This window comes from Podarcis pityusensis (genome assembly GCF_964106645.2).
Source record: "Podarcis pityusensis genome assembly, chromosome: 13".
Taxonomy (NCBI): domain Eukaryota; kingdom Metazoa; phylum Chordata; class Lepidosauria; order Squamata; family Lacertidae; genus Podarcis; species Podarcis pityusensis.
In genome coordinates this window covers 49,363,624-49,381,655 of record NC_138038.1, presented here as the reverse complement: position 1 = coordinate 49,381,655, position 18,032 = coordinate 49,363,624, and the positions used below count along the sequence as shown (strand labels likewise).

General features: G+C 49.3%; 1 protein-coding gene across 2 annotated transcripts; it reads left to right on the top strand.

Annotated features, from left to right (window-relative positions):
- Positions 1-716: 716 nt before the first annotated feature.
- On the top strand, positions 717-18,013 carry LOC308462327 (dehydrogenase/reductase SDR family member 4-like). 2 transcript variants are annotated; one of them, XM_080979983.1, is made up of 9 exons: positions 717-849; positions 1,084-1,258; positions 3,643-3,820; positions 6,000-6,101; positions 7,125-7,195; positions 8,344-8,395; positions 9,640-9,774; positions 10,907-10,962; positions 16,632-18,013. In XM_080979983.1, exons 2-9 carry the CDS (start codon positions 1,125-1,127, stop codon positions 16,744-16,746), a joined length of 843 nt encoding a protein of 280 aa, XP_080836109.1. In that variant the 5' UTR covers positions 717-849; positions 1,084-1,124; the 3' UTR covers positions 16,747-18,013. The 2 variants fall into 2 exon arrangements, with proteins under 2 accessions (XP_080836109.1, XP_080836108.1); XM_080979982.1 differs by lacking the exon at positions 717-849 and having other exon boundaries at positions 856-1,258.
- The last annotated feature ends 19 nt before the right edge of the window (positions 18,014-18,032 follow it).

The following is an 18,032-nucleotide window of genomic DNA, read 5'->3' as shown; positions in this document are numbered from 1 at the left end:
CAAGAAGCAGGCATCTTTTAATTTCGTGACTGCTGTCACCATCTGCAGTGATCATAGAGCCCAAGAAAGTAAAATCTCTCACTTTTAAAGTTACTGTGACTTTTTTTGTATTGGATCAGATTGCTATTACGTGTGGGATCTTTGCTGTCTATGTCGTTGTTTCTCCAGTTTGAAAAACCGCCTTGTTTATAATAACATAGAAGAAGAATGAGAAGAAGAAGAAGAAGAAGAAGAAGAAGAAGAGTTTGGATTTGATATCCTGCTTTATCACTACCCGAAGGAGTCTCAAAGCGGCTCACATTCTCCTTTCCCTTCCTCCCCCACAACAAACGCTCTGTGGGGTGAGTGGGGCTGAGAGACTTCAGAGAAGTGTGACTGGCCCAAGGTCACCCAGCAGCTGCATGTGGAGGAGCGGAGACGCGAACCCGGTTCCCCAGATTAGGAGTCCACCGCTCTTAACCACTACACCACTCTGGCTCTCCGAAAGGCGGTATACAATTAAAAAAAATTGCAGGATGCAATTTTTCCCCTTTCCTTCCCGAATTACAGGGAATCCGGCGTGAGCAGAGACTCTTTCAGAGACGCGCCGGTTACCCTCCTCCCGCTTCGGGGAGCCTCACCCGCTGAGTTATCGCGGTGCTAGGAAGGCCTCCTCTCGTTCGCCCCTCCCTCGCCTCTCCCCTCGGGCCCGGCCGCGGCTGTCGGCCGCCAGAGGGCGCTCGCGCGCGCTCCCCATTTAAAGCGAAAGTGCTTTAATAGGGACAAAACCCTCCCACTTCTTAGCCGCCCTCGGTTGCTTAAGTGGGCGCTCCCCTTCCTGTTTCTCCCCACGCGGGTAGAGGATCTCAGGTGAGGAGTTGGGGGGCGGGGCGGCGATCCTTTGTTGCAAAGGAGTCGACGCACAGCCGGAAAGCGAGCAAAGGGCAGATTTGAGCCCTGATTTGGGCAAGAGCCCAATGTTGCAATGCAATGCAATGCAAACGCAAACGGATCTGTTGCAATGCAGGCGGTGCTAAGTTAGAGAAGGAGGAGAAGAGGCGAGGAGGCTGGATTTGGACGCTCGCCACTTTGGACTTTTTGCAGGCGCCAGAGTCCACGGGAGGCGGGACCCACGCGAGGCCAGGATGTTGCGCGCCCTCGCCAGCTCCGCGCAGCCCAAGCAAGCGCTCGGTCGCCTCCTGAGGATGAATAGCACCGGGGCCAAGGCGCGGGGGACCCTCGCCGACAAGGTGGCCTTGGTGACCGCCTCCACCGAGGGGTAAGCTCCGCTGGGGCTCGGCTCCTTTTCTGGAAGGAGTTGCTTTTTTTTTTTTTGCAGGGGGGAACTGGGTGCCGGCGAGGCAGAAGCACTCTGCGCGCTCTCAGTGGCACTCTTGCCCCGGCGCATCTTTCGCTGGCGGTGGAATTGAGGGAGGGGAAGTCTTCACGGCTAATCTCCGAGTCGCGTTAAGCCCTCGGGATCGGGTTTGAAGAGGAGACAAAAAGAGGATTCTTGCCGCTCTGCTTAAGGGATAAGTGTGTGTGTGTGTGTATTGTTGCTGAACGGGAACCCACCCGAGTTTTAACGGAGATTTTTAAAACCCTCCAAAGCATCCGATTCAAAGTCTTTATAAGATAGTGTTTCCTAAAAGCCGTATGCAGCTCTGCTTCTAAAGATCAGTATGCTTAGCATTTTTGTTTTAATCGTGTGTTTTCAATGAACAAAGTTTTGCACCTTCCATTAAGAGTCCTTTCCTGAAAAGATGAGCAGTTGTTTCCCCTGAAAAGTGCCTGGATCGGGTCTCTTAAGATCATGACTGCAAACGCATCATGCATTTTAGCTGGTGTTCATGCACACACCGAGAATCCCTTTGAGAACCGGCCCAGGCATTAGGCAGGTGGAGACCACTGCCTCAGGTGGCAGAGAAGCAGTGTTGCCACTGGTGCTCATTTTGGGCACAATTGTATCAATTTTGGTCGAGACACACTACCCCTGATCCCTGAAACTGGTTTAAGGATGCTGGGAACTGTAGCTCTGTGAGTGGTAAACTACAGTTCCCAGGATTTGGGGGGCTGGGGGGTTCAGGTCCATGGTGCGTACACAGCCATGGGTTGAAGGTTAATGATCCTGCTGAGATTTGACCCAAGGGCTTTCAGCAATTAACCAGTGATAAACCCTGTTGAATATAATGGAACTTCCTTCTGAGTAAACATTCACAGGATTAGGCTGTTGGCCACTAAATTACAACCAGCTCTCAATGATTAACTAATTAGAGGGAACATTTTTAAACCACTCCGGAAACTGTAGCTTTGTGTGGGGAGTTGGGGTCGCCTAACAGCGCTTGGCACCCTTAAATTACAGATCCCAAGATTCTTTGGGAGTTTAACGTGGTATCACAGCACTTTCAGTGTATGGTGTAAACAGGCCATAAGATAGAATCATAGTTGGAAGGGACCCCGGCGGTCCTCTAGTCCAACCCCCTGCATTGCAGTAATCTTGCCCAATGTGGGGTTCAAACCCACGACCGTGGAATTAAGAGTCTCATGCTCTGGCAGCTGAGCTATCTGTAAGATTCAGCTGCCAATCTAGCTGGCTTCTATACAAGGAACAGAAAGGCGGGGTATCTTGTCCTTTGCCTCGGTCACCATCTTGGACTGGCATTGCTTCTCTTCCCTTCCTATGAATTGCAGACACGCACACACACCATGTTGAACTATAGATTGTAATCTCCTCAGGGCAGGGACCTAGACCGATTCTCCAAGTCTTCTGCACATCAATAGTACAGTGGTAGCTTGGTTTGCAACCGTTTTGGATTACAACCACGTCAAACCCTGAAGTGTGTGTCCCTTTTTTTTGAATTACAACCCTTTTTATTATCATTACAACCCATTTTTTTTGGAGGCCCCATTGGCGAAAGCGTGCCTTGGGTTACAACCTGTTTTGGTTTACAACTGGACCTCCGGAACAGATTATGGTTGTAAACCAAGGTGTTGTTGTTTAGTCGTTTAGTCGTGTCCGACTCTTCATGACCCCCTGGACCAGAGCACGCCAGGCACTCCTGTCTTCCACTGCCTCCCGCAGTTTGGTCAAACTCATGCTGGTAGCTTCGAGAACACTATCCAACCATCTCGTCCTCTGTCGTCCCCTTCTCCTTGTGCCCTCCATCTTTCCCAACATCAGGGTCTTTTCCAGGGAGTCTTCTCTTCTCATGAGGTGGCCAAAGTATTGGAGCCTCAGCTTCAGGATCTGTCCTTCCAGTGAGCACTCAGGGCTGATTTCCTTCAGAATGGAGAGGTTTGATCTTCTTGCAGTCCATGGGACTCTCAAGAGTCTCCTCCAGCACCAGAATTCAAAAGGATCAATTCTTCGGCGATCAGCCTTCTTTATAGTCCAGCTTTCACTTCCATACATCACTTACTGGGAAAACCATAGCTTTTACTATATGGACCTTTGTTGGCAAGGTGATGTCTCTACTTTTTAAGATGCTGTCTAGGTTTGTCAAACCAAGGTATCACTGTACTATATAAACAGCAGTAATAAATATATCCAGCTTTGTGCTGAAAACCAGGGTAGGCTTAGGTTCCCAGCTCCTTTTCTGGGGAGACAGTCCCCCCCCCCCCCGCCTCCTTTATTTCCTCAAGAAACTTATGCATTCTTGACAGAATTGGTCTAGCAATTGCCCGCCGCCTGGCCCAAGATGGCGCCCACGTGGTTGTGAGCAGCCGTAAGCAAACCAACGTCGACCGGGCCATCGCTGAGCTACAAACGGAGAACCTGAGTGTGTCGGGGTTGGTGTGCCATGTGGGGAAGGCCGAAGACAGACAGCGCCTTATCAACGCGGTGAGAGCCAAGGATTTTTTGAGGGGGTGGGGGGGAAAGCATATTTAAAGCACTGAATGATTTCGCCCCAAGGAATCCTGGGAACTGTAGTTTGGAGTACTGAGCATTGTTCCCCTCACGGAGCTACCGTGGTTTAGCAATCGTTTCTCTGGGAATTGTAGTTTTGTGTGGGGAATTGGGGGGGTCTCTTAATAATTCTCAGCACCTTTCATAAACTTCAGTTCCCAGGATTCTCTGGGGGAAGCCACGACTGCTTAAAGCAGTGTTTCCCAACCTTGGGCCTCCAGCTGTTTTTCGAACTACAATTCCCATCATCCCTGACCACTGGTCTTGCTAGCTGAGGATTATGGGAGTTGTAGTCCAAAAACAGCTGGAGGCCCAAGGTTGGGAAATGCTGGCTTAAAGTACTATGATTTCAATTTATGGCACGGATGCGGCCTATTTTCTTGTTTATGGTGGCCCGCCTCAGAATGAGAATGGTGGGTTTTGAACTGCGCCCTCCAGGGTCCCTTCATAGGATGACCAGTAATGGTGGACGCCCACCATCCGTCTCCGTCTTCTCCTGCAACGTGCCGCTCCAAGACTCTTGGGTGCCCTCCAGACGGGTGACGGCAAAGCTAATGGCTGCAAGCAGAGTAGGCAGCCTAGAAAACTCCCAGAATCCTCCAGGCAGCCATTTTGTAGGTCTCGCACAGAGGCAGCCTGGCCATGTTGGCCCAGAGAAGCCGAGGCTTGCGCAGGAGAACGTTCTGGAAGATTGCACCTTGATTAGTCGAAAGCTCTGTAGGTTTTCCCACCCACCCACCGACCTCAGGCACCAAAATCTCTGGGGCTGAGCCTTCCCTACACACTCCCTTTTCTGTTCCTCTTCTCCCCGATTCCCCAACCGAAGAGGGTCAAGTTTATTTTAAGTTAATGTATTACGGTATTTTAATATTTTGTCGGAAGCCGCCCAGAGTGGCTGGGGAAGCCCAGCCAGATGGGTGGGGTATAAATAATAAATTATTATTATTATTTTATTATTATTATTATTATTTATTATTTTATGCTATCCTGAAATTCTCCTCTGCTCTGATTTCAAGAGAGCAAATGGCCTTTCTCTCTGCGGCGGGTGGAGCTCCTACTTTGACCCCCTCCAACTCTCAGGAGGAGTTGGACTATACAAATCTCTCTTTAAAGGGGACTTGCTGGCTCTCGTCTCCCAAGTATGGGGAAACAGGAGACCTATAGATTCCCAGGAATGGGGTATCCCTGGTTTGACTGGCACTGATAAATGACTCTTTGGTTTCAGAATCAGGAGGAGCAGGGGGAGGTGGCTGTGCCCTATGGCAGCGTAAGCGTTGTACGTTTAATAAAACACATTTGAAGCATGGGGCTTCTTCCAAAGAATCCCGGGAACTGTAGTTTGTTGAGGGCGCTGGGAATTCTAGCGGTACAGCTTCCAAGATTATTTTTGCCACATGCTTTTGTGCACATGCCTTTTCCAACAGCTCCTATCCAAAGATATCTGTCGCTAGACCTGTTTTTCGGCTTCTGCTTGCTCCCAGGCAAGGAGAAATTTCATTGCGTTACAAACAGGGCAGCTCTGTGTCAGATCTGCATCCCGTAGGATTGAAATGTTTGTCGAGGGGTGGGGTGCTGCGAAGCGGGATGTTGCGTGTATTATTAACATTGGTTTATTTACTGTATTCAGCTTATAGCCCACCTTTCCTTCCGAAGGAAACATATTCATAATAAAACAATTTTTTTCCAAAAACAAAACTGAAAACACTTAAAAACATCCTAAAAACTGCCACTTCAAGGTCTCTTTCAGACAACATCTGGTTGGCCACTGTGAAGACTGGGTGCATGGCAGGGGGTTGGGCTGGATGTCCTTTGGGGGTCCCAACTCTATAATTGTATGGTTCTGTGACTAGAAGGCAGCCAGGCTCTCCTGATGTTCTGTGAAGGGCTTGGTTTTTAAACAGAGATTCCCTGTTTGGGGAAGCTTTTAATGTTTAATAGGCTTTTGTATTTTAATATTCCATTGGAAGCCGCCCAGAGTGGCTGGAGAAACCCAGCCAGATGGGCGGGGTATAAATAATAAATTATTATTATTATTATTATTATTATTATTATTATTATTATTGATTATATTCGTAGTGTGTTCGCATTGCTCATTCTGTGCCTTGTGCTGCAGGCCCTGGAGCGCCACGGAGGAATCGACATACTGGTCTCCAACGCGGCAGTGAATCCCTTTTTTGGCTCCACTCTGGATGCCACAGAAGAAGTCTGGGACAAGGTAAGGGGTTCGGGGCGGGCGGAGGGAAAGGACTGAGGTGCTGAGGATGAGCCCCTCGGGGCAGGAAAGGGGCATGAGCTCGGCCAGTGGGGTGAAGCGGCACAGTTGGCATAGAGCAGAGGCTTCTGGGAAACACAGTGTTGCTCGAACCAAGGCTGGGATGCAGGAAGCTGCCTCATGTCGGGTCCCATCCATTCACACTCGCTCTCAGCTTAAGCCTACTTTGCAGGGCTGCTGTGAGGGTGAAATGGGGAGGAGAGCTATGTGCCTTGAGTTCCGTGGAGGGGAAGGCTGTGTGTAATAATAATAATAATAATAATAATAATAATAATAAAGGTAAAGGGACCCCTGGCCATTAGGTCCTGTCGCAGACGACTCTGGGGTTGCCGCGCTCATCTCGCTTTACTGGCCGAGGGAGCCAGCGTACAGCTTCCGGGTCATGTGGCCAGCATGACTAAGCCGCGTCTGGCAAACCAGAGCAGCGCACGGAAACGCCGTTTACCCTCCTGCAGGAGCAGTTCCTATTTATCTACATGCACTTTGACGTGCTTTCAAACTGCTAGGTTGGCAGGAGCAGGGACCGAGCAACAGGAGCAAACCCCGTCGCGGGGATTCGAACCACCAACCTTCTGATCGGCAAGTCCTAGGCTCTGTGGTTTAACCCACAGCACCACCCGCATCCAATAAATAAATAAATAAATCCTGGTACTCCATTGCCCTGTGGGGGACTGGATGGCCAGTTCATCCCTCCTGATCAGGGAGAGAAGACCTCTCTCAGCTCCTTGTTTCAGAGAGCAGGGTGGGTGGGTGTATGAAGTATGGTTGTGAATTTTTTCTTGATTTTATTGCCTTTAGCTTCCTGTAAACCCGCTTTGAGGGTTTTGTTGTTGTTTTTACAGCCAAGCGATATATAAATTATACGAAAACAATGAAGGGGGAAAGTGATTAGGCAGTGGGTGGGAGAGGTTTGCAAGCGACCGGTTTTTGAAAAGTCTTTTCCACCTTCCTTTTATCTTCGATTAGATTTTCGACATCAACGTGAAGGCCGCAGCCCTGCTGATCAAACTGGTCGTACCTCACATGGAGAAAAGGGGGTGAGTTTTTGTGCTTGTGTTTTGTGGAAGAGGCAACTTGGCGGTTGGGCAAGGGGTCTTCTGTGGCAATGATAAATTTCTTGTCTATATTCCGGTCGCCGATCAAGCAGATAACCACGAAGATCTCCTTGCAAGTCCACCTGTTTTGTGGTGAGCTTCTGGCTCCTCGCCTAGGCTCCATGTCACACTTCATGTCTGCTTCAAGTTTCTGGTCCTCATTGTGAAACTTCCCACTTCTGTAGCCCTTCCTGTGTCCACCCACCTTCTATTGATGGGGAAAGGCCTCCATTCTGTTGACCTGTGGGACTTGCGGAGAAGGTCACCTTTCATAAAGGCGGGCCAGAAGCTATTCAGTGGCTTGGCCACTGACATTTGGGGGGAACTATGGAGCACATCTGAGGAATTATTGGGAGGGACTCGGTAGCCCTTCATCTGATACAGAGTTGAGGCCATGTGGCTAGACCTCATGGCCAACACCCTTGTTTGAGACTTTTTCAGTCCCTCTGTGGGTTCAGGGAACAGTAACCACCAACCATTTTCTCAGGTGATGTTGTTGTTGTTTAGTCATTTAGTCGTGTCCGACTCTTCGTGACCCCATGGACCAGAGCACGCCAGGCACTCCTGTCTTCCACTGCCTCCCGCAGTTTGGTCAAACTCATGCTGGTAGCTTTGAGAACACTGTCCAGCCATCTCGTCCTCTGTCGTCCCCTTCTCCTTGTGCCCTCCATCTTTCCCAACATCAGGGTCTTTTCCAGGGAGTCTTCTCTTCTCATGAGGTGGCCAAAGTACTGGAGCCTCAGCTTCAGGATCTGTCCTTCCAGTGAGCACTCAGGGCTGATTTCCTTCAGAATGGATAGGTTTGATTTCTCAGGTGATAATGGACCCCAAAGCACTCAGTGAGTTACATGGCGGAGCGGAGATTTGAACCCAAGACTCACTGATCCATGGCCAACACTTGAACCACAAGCAACTTTTCTGAGGTGAACTCCACCCCTCTCCCTGGTCCTGACACCGTCACCCTTCCTCAGGGCTCACTTCTGCAGCCGAATTTTCCTTTCAGATGTCCGCCTCACCTTACGTGGTCCCCATCATGACTCCTCTCAGCCTCCATCCTCATTCGCTCTTGTTAACCTGCTTTTTTCTTACAGAGGCGGCTCCATCGTTATCGTCTCCTCCATCGCTGCTTATTCCCCGTTTCCGGTGAGTCAGCTGTTTTCCATTCCTCTGCCAATGTTGTCCTTGTCCTTCTGGGTCTAGACCTTCCCCATCCCTTCCTGTAGTAAGAACATTAGGAGATCCCAGCTGCTGGATCAGGCCAGCGGCACATCTAATCCGGCGTCCTATTCTCACAGTGACCAACCAGATGCCCCAATAGGAAATAGGTCACAATATAGATTTTAACCTCTGGGGAAAACTCTGGAAAAGTGACTTGAAGTTTACAGCATCTTGTTCTTTGAAGGAGAACTACCTGAAAATTATTTACAGATGGTGTTGAACTCTGAGTAGGCTTGCTAAGATGTATAAGACTGAATCAGATAAGTGCTGGAGATGCAAAGAGGTGGAGGAAATGTTCTTTCATATGTGGTGGACTTGTAAAAGGTTAAAAGAGTACCGGGAAATGATCCATAACAAATTGAAAACAATGTTTAAAAGTGCTTTCCCCCCAAAAAACCAGACAGAGTCCTTTTTGTTGGGGATAATTCAGACTGAAATTCCCGGGTGTCACAAAAGGTTATTTATGTATGCCACTACTGTGGCCCGTGTTTTGTTAGCCCAAAAATGTAAAACGAGTGAGGTCCCAACTAAAGAAGAATGGCAACTTAAGTTGACAGAATATCCACAGCTTGCATACTTAACATATAGAATAAGAGAACAAGAATAACATATGTTTAGAGAAGATTGGAAAACGTTTATTGAATATACGGGAAATAACTGTGTACAGCTGAAAACACCGGCAGCATTAAGATAAATTCAACAGTGTAAGTTAGTTATGATGGTTGTTATAATGGAAAACTGAAGTTTCTGTAAAATATGCAGGGATTTATGATATGTAAAATGAACCATGGAAAGAGAGGAAGGTAAGTCACTGGTATCTTAAGGATGTATAAATGAATACTTTAAATTGTAAGACAGAAAATTTAATAAAAATTATATATTAAAAAATGCAAGCAGGACATCATTTCACCAACGCCATCCACTCTTGCGATTCCCAGCAACTGGTTCCAACTCAGGAATGGCTCTGCCAAGCTGGAGCTATTGCTAGTAAACATTGATAGCCTTCTCCTCCCTGAATTTTGAAAGCCATCCACATTGATGGCCTGCATCCCTTCCCCAAGGAAGAGGACAGAAGTTGCGGTGCAACAACATCTGGGTGCCCATGGTTGAAGAATGCCACCTTAGGGGAACGGTCTTGTCAGCCTCCTGAAATCTCTTCCTCCTCTTAGGGATTGGGCCCCTACAACGTCAGCAAGACAGCACTCCTGGGCCTCACGCACACCCTGGCTTCTGAACTCGGCCCCAGAAACATCCGCATCAACGCACTGGCTCCCGGCCTGATCCGCACCAAGTTCAGCTCAGCTGTGAGTATCGGGGAAGCTGTGGACGTAGGTGCCTCCTGTGTTTATTTACCGTATTTTTTGCGCTATAAGACTCACTTTTTCCCTCCTAAAAAGTAAGGGGAAATGTGTGTGCGTCTTATGGAGCGAATGCAGGCTGCGCAGCTACCCCAGAAACCAGAACAGCAAGAGGGATCGCTGCTTTCGCTGCGCAGCGATCCCTCTTGCTGTTCTGGCTTCTGGGATTCAGAATATTTTTTTCCCCCTCCTCCAAAAACTAGGTGCGTCTTATGGTCTGGTGCGTCTTATAGAGCGAAAAATATGGTATTTATCCCTTGCCTTTCTTCCGCCATCACAGAACCCATGCTGCAGTGTGCGTGCGTGCTTCTTGTGAGAGATCCTGCCCACCCTTTGCAATCTTTCACATGTCCCACCTTTACCTGAGGTACCCCTGGCTGGGGCATGGGGGGCGGGGAGAGAGAGAGAGCCGTCTCGTGTGTCAGTGACCAGCTTTTGGAACTCCCTGCCTGGAAAGATTATGTTTATAACCACATTTATTACCAGCTGTTCATCAACCGTTCCCAGGCTGGGTTGCAACAGTTAAAAATGTAAAGCAGTCAGAACAGATCACAATCGCAGGAATAGGGTGGGTTCTGAAAACGGATCGTTTCAAGTGTCAAAGACCGAGGTGAAGAGGTCTGTTCCACTTCATTCCACCTGACAAGATATTCCTGTTTCTTGGGGGTTTTAATGAGATTCTTTATCTGCCCCTTCTGTCTGTTTTAATTTTCTGGTTTTTTATTTATTTTATTCTATAATGTATTATTTTTTAAAGCGTTTCACTTGCACCCTACCCTCTGACGGCATAGATTTCAACGGGAGCGAGGTGTAACTAACTGCAGCTCTGATCTTATACACACTTAAAACTGGGAGCGAGCCTCGTTGAATTCGGGCTGGACTTGGACTCCCACGAAGACAGAAATTTTTAGAGCAGTGCTGTCTGTCTGAATCCAACCCAAAGTCAACAGAAGTTGAAATCTGTCGTAATTGTGCTGGGTTTTTATTTTTATTTTTTTTATGTCTTCACCTACAGGCACAAATTCAGGGTATTGGTTTTATCATAGAGGCAAACTGACTGGGCATCTTCTCTTTCCAGCTCTGGCAGGACAAAACCATGGGGGACAAATTGATGGAAACCATGAGGATACGGAGGTAACGTTCACTACACAAACAAACACCCACCAGTCAGCAGGTCTGTGGGCCAGCTATGGATCTCAAACGGAATCCGAGGGGACTGTACCACAGCACTTGAATTGGCTGCCGGGCCCTGAGGCCCCTTTAAAAGAAGCCCCTCGCCCACCCACTAATGTTGGGCACAAGCCCATCCAAGCCGTTGTCTCTGGAGCCTGCCTTCTAACCACAGGGGTGGTGAACCATTTTTGGCCCCACCCACTTGACATATGCAACATCATTTGCGGGCAGGTTAAAAGGGGGGGCTGGGCCAGGTGGGTGGCTGCGCCCCCTTCTCAGATCTGACTCTCCTGTGGGGCAGGATGCAGAGGGGCTGGGCTGCTGGGGAGATACCATTCCCCACTCTTGTTCTAGGCGTTCTGCAGGTGGCACTGTGGCCTAAACCACTGAGCCTCTTGGGCTTGCTGATCAGAAGATCGGCAGTTCGAATCCCCGTGGTGGGGTGAGCTCCCATTGCTCTGTCCCAGCTCCTGCCAACCTAGCAGTTAAAAACACACCAGTGCAAGTAGATAAATAGATACCACTGCGGCAGGAAGGTAAACAGTGCGCTCTGGTTTCCGTCACGGTGTCCCGTTGCGCCAGAAGCGGTTTAGTCATGCTGGCCACACAACCCGGAAAGTTGTCTCCGGACAAATGCCAGCTGCTTTGGCCTGAAAGTCAGATGAGCGCTGCAACCCCATAGTCGCCTTTGACTGGACTTAACCATCCAGGGGTCTTTTACCTTTACCTTCTAACTTTTTTTCTAGTGGAATGCATCTGAGGAATGGGGCTTGGCTGTGTCAGAGGGGGTCTGATCTGTATGCCAAAAGTCCCACTTCTGGTCGCTGGTGTCTCTCTAGCTTTATTTATTTATTTATTTATTTATTTATTGGGTTTATATGCCACCCTTCATCAAAAGATCTTGGGGAGGTTCAGATTATTTAAAAAAACAACAACAAAAACCCCAAGATAAGAGCACAAGTAAATGATCAAAACGGAAGCAACGAAACCCCACCTCCCACAAACAAATTTAAAAGCCTGTAGAATATTAAACAGCAAAAGGCATGGTTGAAGAGGAATGGTTTTTTTGACTGGTGCCTAAAGGTGTATAATGAAGGCGCCAGGCGAATCTCCCTGGGGAGAGCATCCCACAAACAGGGAGCCACCACAGAGAAGGCCCGTTCTTGTACAGTGGTACCTCGGGTTACATACGCTTTAGGTTACATATGCTTCAGATTACAGACTCCGCTAACCCAGAAATAGTGCTTCAGGTTAAGAACTTTGCTTCAGGATGAGAACAGAAATCGTGCTCCGGCGGCGTGGCAGCAGCAGGAGGCCCCATTAGCTAAAGTGGTGCTTCAGGTTAAGAACAGTTTCAGGTTAAGTACGGACCTCAGGAGCGAATTAAGTACTTAACCCGAGGTACCACTGTATTGCTGCCCTCTAGACCTCTGACGGAGGAGCCACATGAAGAAGCGCCTCAGAAGATGAACACAAGAATCTGTGTCAGTTTATATGGGGAGAGGCGATCCTTGAGGTATTGCGGTCCTGAGCCGTTCGGCGTTTGTTAGGGGCAGAATTGGGGAGCCGTTCTCAAACCGAGAGCCGCATTCTTTTGTGGAGAGCCTTCCGGGGCCTACCGCGGATGGGGCCCCAGCTGGCGCGCTCGGGTGCACATAGCACACCGCTGCATGCAGAATGTGCTGTACATCCAAAACCACCTCACCCTGAGTCAGCCCTATAGGGGGCCACCTAACTCAGTATCGTCAACTGTGGCTGGCAGCCGCTCTCCTGGATTTCAGTCCGGGAACATTCATTCCCAGCCCTATCTCGAGGTTCGGTATGAAAGCGAGTGACAAAACGTTAATACATTGTGCGATCTTTATTATTATTATTATTAAACGAGCTTATGATAAGCCTAAAAACCTTGAATTGTGTTCAGAGCGGGGGGGGGGCGCTCTGCTGCCAAACTACAGCCCCTCCCCAGACGCACGGATTCACTCGCTTCCTGCCGCCACTCCAAACCCACAGCAGTAAAGGCTGGGGAAAAGGCTATAAATGCATGGAAGTGGGTGGCGGGGATGATTTTTACGGAGCGCACAGTTTGACAGAGGAGGTTTAACCCTTCCCTCCTTTCCCCAGCTGCACTCTCTGCAAGTATCGTGGAAACCCGCCTGCTGCAAACACGGAGCCATTAGGTTTTTTTGGAAAAGTCTCCTACAAAAACCATTTTTTTGCAAGCCTGATTGCAATGTGGAAATGGGGCGGGCAGTTACTGGTGTGTGTGTGGGGGTGTCACAGGTCATGGGGTGCGGAGGTTTAACCCTTTCCTCCACAGCAATGAACTCCACCCTAGGTAAAGGTAAAGGGACCCCTGACCATTAGGTCCAGTCGTGACCAACTCGGGTTGTGGCTCTCATCTCACTTTATTGGCTGAGGAAGCTGGCGTACAGCTTCCGGGTCATGTGGCCAGCATGACTAAGGCACTTCTGGCGAATCAGAGCAGCGCACGGAAACGCCGTTTACCTTCCCGCTGGAGTGGTACCTATTTATCTACTTGCACTTTTGACGTGCTTTCGAACTGCTTGGTTGGCAGGAGCAGGGACTGAGCAACAGGAGCTCACCCCGTTACGGGAATTCGAACCGCCAACCTTCTGATCGGCAAGTCCTAGGCTCTGTGGTTTAACCCGCAGCGCCACCCGCGGAACTCCACCCTACCCACCCACAAAAAGAACCCCAACACGCACACACTGCAATTATGCTTGAAGAGAGCCCCTGTTCTGGAGCACACGGTCCAGCCCTCTTGCCTACCCCCTCCTCCCAACCCTTAGAGAGCTGCTGCCGCCTAGAGTAGACAACACTGAGCAAGATGGATGTGGAATAAGGCCCCACAGTATCCCACGGGGTGGCTTAAACTGCTCCAGCTAGGCTGAGTCCTGGCACAACCTGCAGGCCATTTATTTATTAAATATCTATACCACCTGTCATCTGAGTATCAAAGAGCAGTTTACAATATAAAAACACAAAAAGTACATGACATGACAAGCAGCAGTTTTTTCAAACCCTGCAAGGTTTGAAAGGCCATAGATTGGCTATTTAAACAAAGATCTGGGAGAAAAGTCAAGGTATGTAAGGAAGGTGCCAGGCAGGCCTTTCTGGGGAGAGCATCCGACAAGCAGGGAGCCACCGCAGAAAAAGCCCGTTCTCATGTTGCTGCCCTCCAGGGCTCTCACAGAGGAGGCACGCAAAGAAGGGCCTCAGAGGATAATTGCAGGGTCAGGGTCATATGGGGAGAGGTGCCCCTTCCTCGTATGGGCTCTCGGTGCTGGCAACAGTGGTGTGAGAGGCTGGAGTCGAGGGCCGGGGAATGGGGTTGCAGGAGTTTGACCCTATAGGTGGTGCTGTCGCCTAGGGAAATTCATCTGGGAGCCAACGGCCACCCGGTGGACTCTAGAATGGGCAGACGGATTTGAGGCTGGTTGAAGAAGAGCAGGAGGAGATCTCTGTAGCTGGATCAGGCCAAGGGCTGATTTCACAGTGGCCAACCTGATTCCCCTAGGGGAAACTTGCAAGCAGTTTGATCGCCTTATTCTCCCCATGAATTTGTCTCATTTTTTGCATCCATCTGTCTCGAAAGACAATGGAGTGTGCCTCCGTGGGCAGAGTCGAACCACTGGAGAATCGCAACACCCGCTGCGGCTGCAGAGACCCGCAACTTGTAACTGCTGCCTCCAGCATGGTTTCTGCTGCGTTAGCAGCAACCAAAATGGCCTCTCTGGGGCGCAGGCCTGGGTGGTGTGTCTGGGGGTCCTGGGCTGCCAGACAACAAGACCCCCCCTCTCAGCCTGGCTGATGTGGTCCAAAATAAAGCAGAGCAATATGTTTGGCAGCAGCCTGGCTGCAGGAGTTGCCGGAAGGAGACTTACAAGGCGCCATCCAACCCCCTTAGGAACTTCATTCCAGATTTGTGTCGGGTTTACTCCTTAGCCTTTTCTTCTCCTGAAGATATCCCACAGGGCCGCGGGTAATGAATTTTGTCTAATCCTCTTTATTAGCTATTCAAATGGGTGGCCGTCGCCACCTCTTGCGGGCAGGGGGCAAAATTTCAAAGTTTAACTGTTCATTGTGTGAAAAAGTAATTCCTTTTGCCTGGCTGTGAAGCTAGCAATATTCAGCTACGTTGGATGGTCGCGAATTCTAGTATTATGAGTGAGGGAGAAAAACATTTCTCTATCCACTTTCTCCAAACCGTGCATAATTTTTATACACGTCTGTCATCTCTCCTCCCCACCACCCTGACATACCTTTAAACAAACTAAAAAGGCCCAAATGCGGCCTCAGTTTTTCCCCTTGACTTGAACCCATGCAGGTCCAGGTGCGAAAGACATAACATTTTGAATTAAAGATCACGGCACCCTTAAAAACATCCTCAGCTTAGAGGTAACCAAGACTGAACAGTTCTTTCTTCCAACAAAGTTCTCTCTGCTGCTTAGTGTCTGGCTAGTTCCTGGGAGACCAGGGTTCAAATAATTAAACTCACTGAGTGATCTTAGGCCAGTTATTCCCTCTCAGTCTAACCTCCCTCACAGGGTTGTTAAAATGGGGAGGGGGAGAAGAACTTTGAGCTTCTTGGAGGTAGGATGCAAATGTAACAAATTAATTGGGAACCCCATGGGCTGGGATTACAAACTTCATTCCGCTCACAACTGAAATGTCTCCTCAGGCCTTGAGGATTTATAATAACCTGACTCTGTGCATGGAGTACTTGGCAATCTTACCATGCTTTCATTTTTAAAATTTTATTTCTGTGTTCTGCTTGGCCCACTGCGCATGTGCACATGCGTGCTTCCTGCCCCCCCCAAATGCGCCCCAGCACATTTGCGCATTGGTTTAAACAGTGCACGAAAAGCAAGCATCGTTATTACATCAGGGTTCTCAGGCGCTTTAGTTGCCTAATTAAAAAAAAAAAAAGAGGGAAGAGAGAAAAGAAGCAAACTGACAACTGCAGAAAATTGCACATGTGGCAATTGTGGAATTGCTTCTGGAAATTCTCCAGGTTACGCAGGAAGGCAGAGCAGAGCAGGGCAGTGGTGGTGATGCAGAAACTTACAGAATGATAATGAAATGGAACGAGGGACATCCAAGCGTCCCAAGACTTTAGAGTGATCTGTCAGCTCCGGTCGTTCCGGGTTGAACAACAAAGAAATCTAGGCCTGGATTGGGGGTTGGTTACCCACAGGCCTTGTTGGCACCATCTTCTTCCTCTTACCTAGATTCACCTTTCTCCCTCCTGCCTCCAATTCCTCGGCCTCATCTCCTTTCCCCACTGGGCTCTGCCACCTCCTTTTCCCCGGCCCGGCCCTTGGACAACGGCTATATTCTGCCTCCACTGTCAGGAGGCCACAGAAAACCACTCGCTGGGGAATGTCATGTGAGCAGAGTGCTGTTGCGCTCAGGTCCGGCTTGCAGGCGTCCTAAAAGGCATCAGGTTGGCCGCTGTGAGAACAGAATGCTGGACTAGATGGGCCCTTGGCCTGATCCTGTGGGCTTGTTTCATGTCCCTCCAACTAAGCCCCATCCTTTCTTTGCCTAACTTCCTCCAGGAATGCCCGCTAACCGGATTGTTTCCCTTTCCTCCCTCTCTTCCTTAGGATGGGAGAGCCGACGGACTGCTCTGGCATAGTCTCCTTCCTCTGTTCCCCGGACGCCGACTACATCACAGGGGAGACCGTGGTGGTGGCTGGGGGGGCCCCATCCCGTCTCTAATGGGATGGGGGGGTCCAGCCTGCCTTCCTACTCAACTATGTGAACGACCAGATGGATGGTTTTGCATTGCCCACTATGCACCCCAGGAATAAAGATGGGATGTTGACTGAGGGGGGAGGGGGTGCTTGGCTACTGGAAGTGGGGGGCACAGTTGCTCCCCCAGAGGAGAGATGACAGGGCGAGACACAGACGTCTCTCCTAATAAATGGGAAGATGGCAAGGGGGAAATTGATCTCTGGGTCTCATTTGAGATCGTATGTGTTTTTTAAAAATACCGTATTTTTGGCTCTATAAGACTCACTTCTTCCCTCCTAAAAAGTAAGGGGAAATGTGTGTGCATCTTATGGAGTGAATGCAGGCTGCACAGCTATCATAGAAGCCAGAACAGCAAGAGGGATTGCTGCTTTCACTGCACAGCGATCCCTCTTGCTGTTCTGGCTTCTGAGATTCAGAATATTTTTTTCCTTGTTTTTCTCCTCCAAAAACCAGGTGCGTCTTGTGGTCTGGTGCGTCTTATAGAGCGAAAAATACGGTATGATGGTGGTAATTATGATTGGTTTATTACCCACCCTTCACCCTAAGGTCCCAGGGTGGTTCACAATGATTTAAATGAATTAAAACAAATTAAAGGGAGTTATAGGGACACAGTCCATCCCTGGTCCAGGTTTGTTGGAAGACGTTTTGGTATCATCTAGATCAGTGTTTCTCAAACTTGGGTCTCCAGGTGCTTTGGGGCTACAGTTCCCACCATCCCTGACCATTGCTCCTTCTAACTAGGGATGATGGGAGTTGTAGTCCAGAAACAGCTGGAGACCCACTAATCTCTATGAAGTTCATCAGGTAGCACAGTTCCCATTGGGATGGGGAATGACCCAAAGCAGTCTTTTCCAACCTGGGCTCCCCAGATGTTTTTGGACTACAACTCCCATCAGCCTCTGCTGGCCGGGGCTGATGGGAGGTGTAGTCCAAAAGCATATGGAGGGGCCCAGGTTGGCAAAACCGGGGCCTTACAGCCTACAAATGCTTCCCTGTGTAACTGGGGGGCCCTTCTGGAAGAACAAAATCTCAAGAACTGGAAGAGGTGTCTCTGTGTGTGTGTATTACGGATTTTAGGGGTCACTTTTGCAGAAAAGTATCGGGGTGCAGGAGTTCTTTTGCGAGGGGAGGGTCAGGTCTGTGGCTCCGGTGGCGATTTTCCATCTCTTCATTTCCCAGTGTGCCTTATTTTTATGTTGACTTTCACAATAAAGGTGTGTCTCTGACTGAATCCTTTTGTGGGCACCTCT

Excerpts from the sequence above, each read along its gene's own strand:
- LOC308462327 (XM_080979983.1), top strand. The coding sequence starts at position 1,125 with ATGTTGCGCGCCCTCGCCAGCTCCGCGCAGCCCAAGCAAGCGCTCGGT. Across the intron at positions 1,259-3,642 it reads GTGACCGCCTCCACCGAGGG|AATTGGTCTAGCAATTGCCC; the intron begins GTAAGCTCCGCT and ends CATTCTTGACAG. Across the intron at positions 9,775-10,906 it reads GCACCAAGTTCAGCTCAGCT|CTCTGGCAGGACAAAACCAT; the intron begins GTGAGTATCGGG and ends TTCTCTTTCCAG.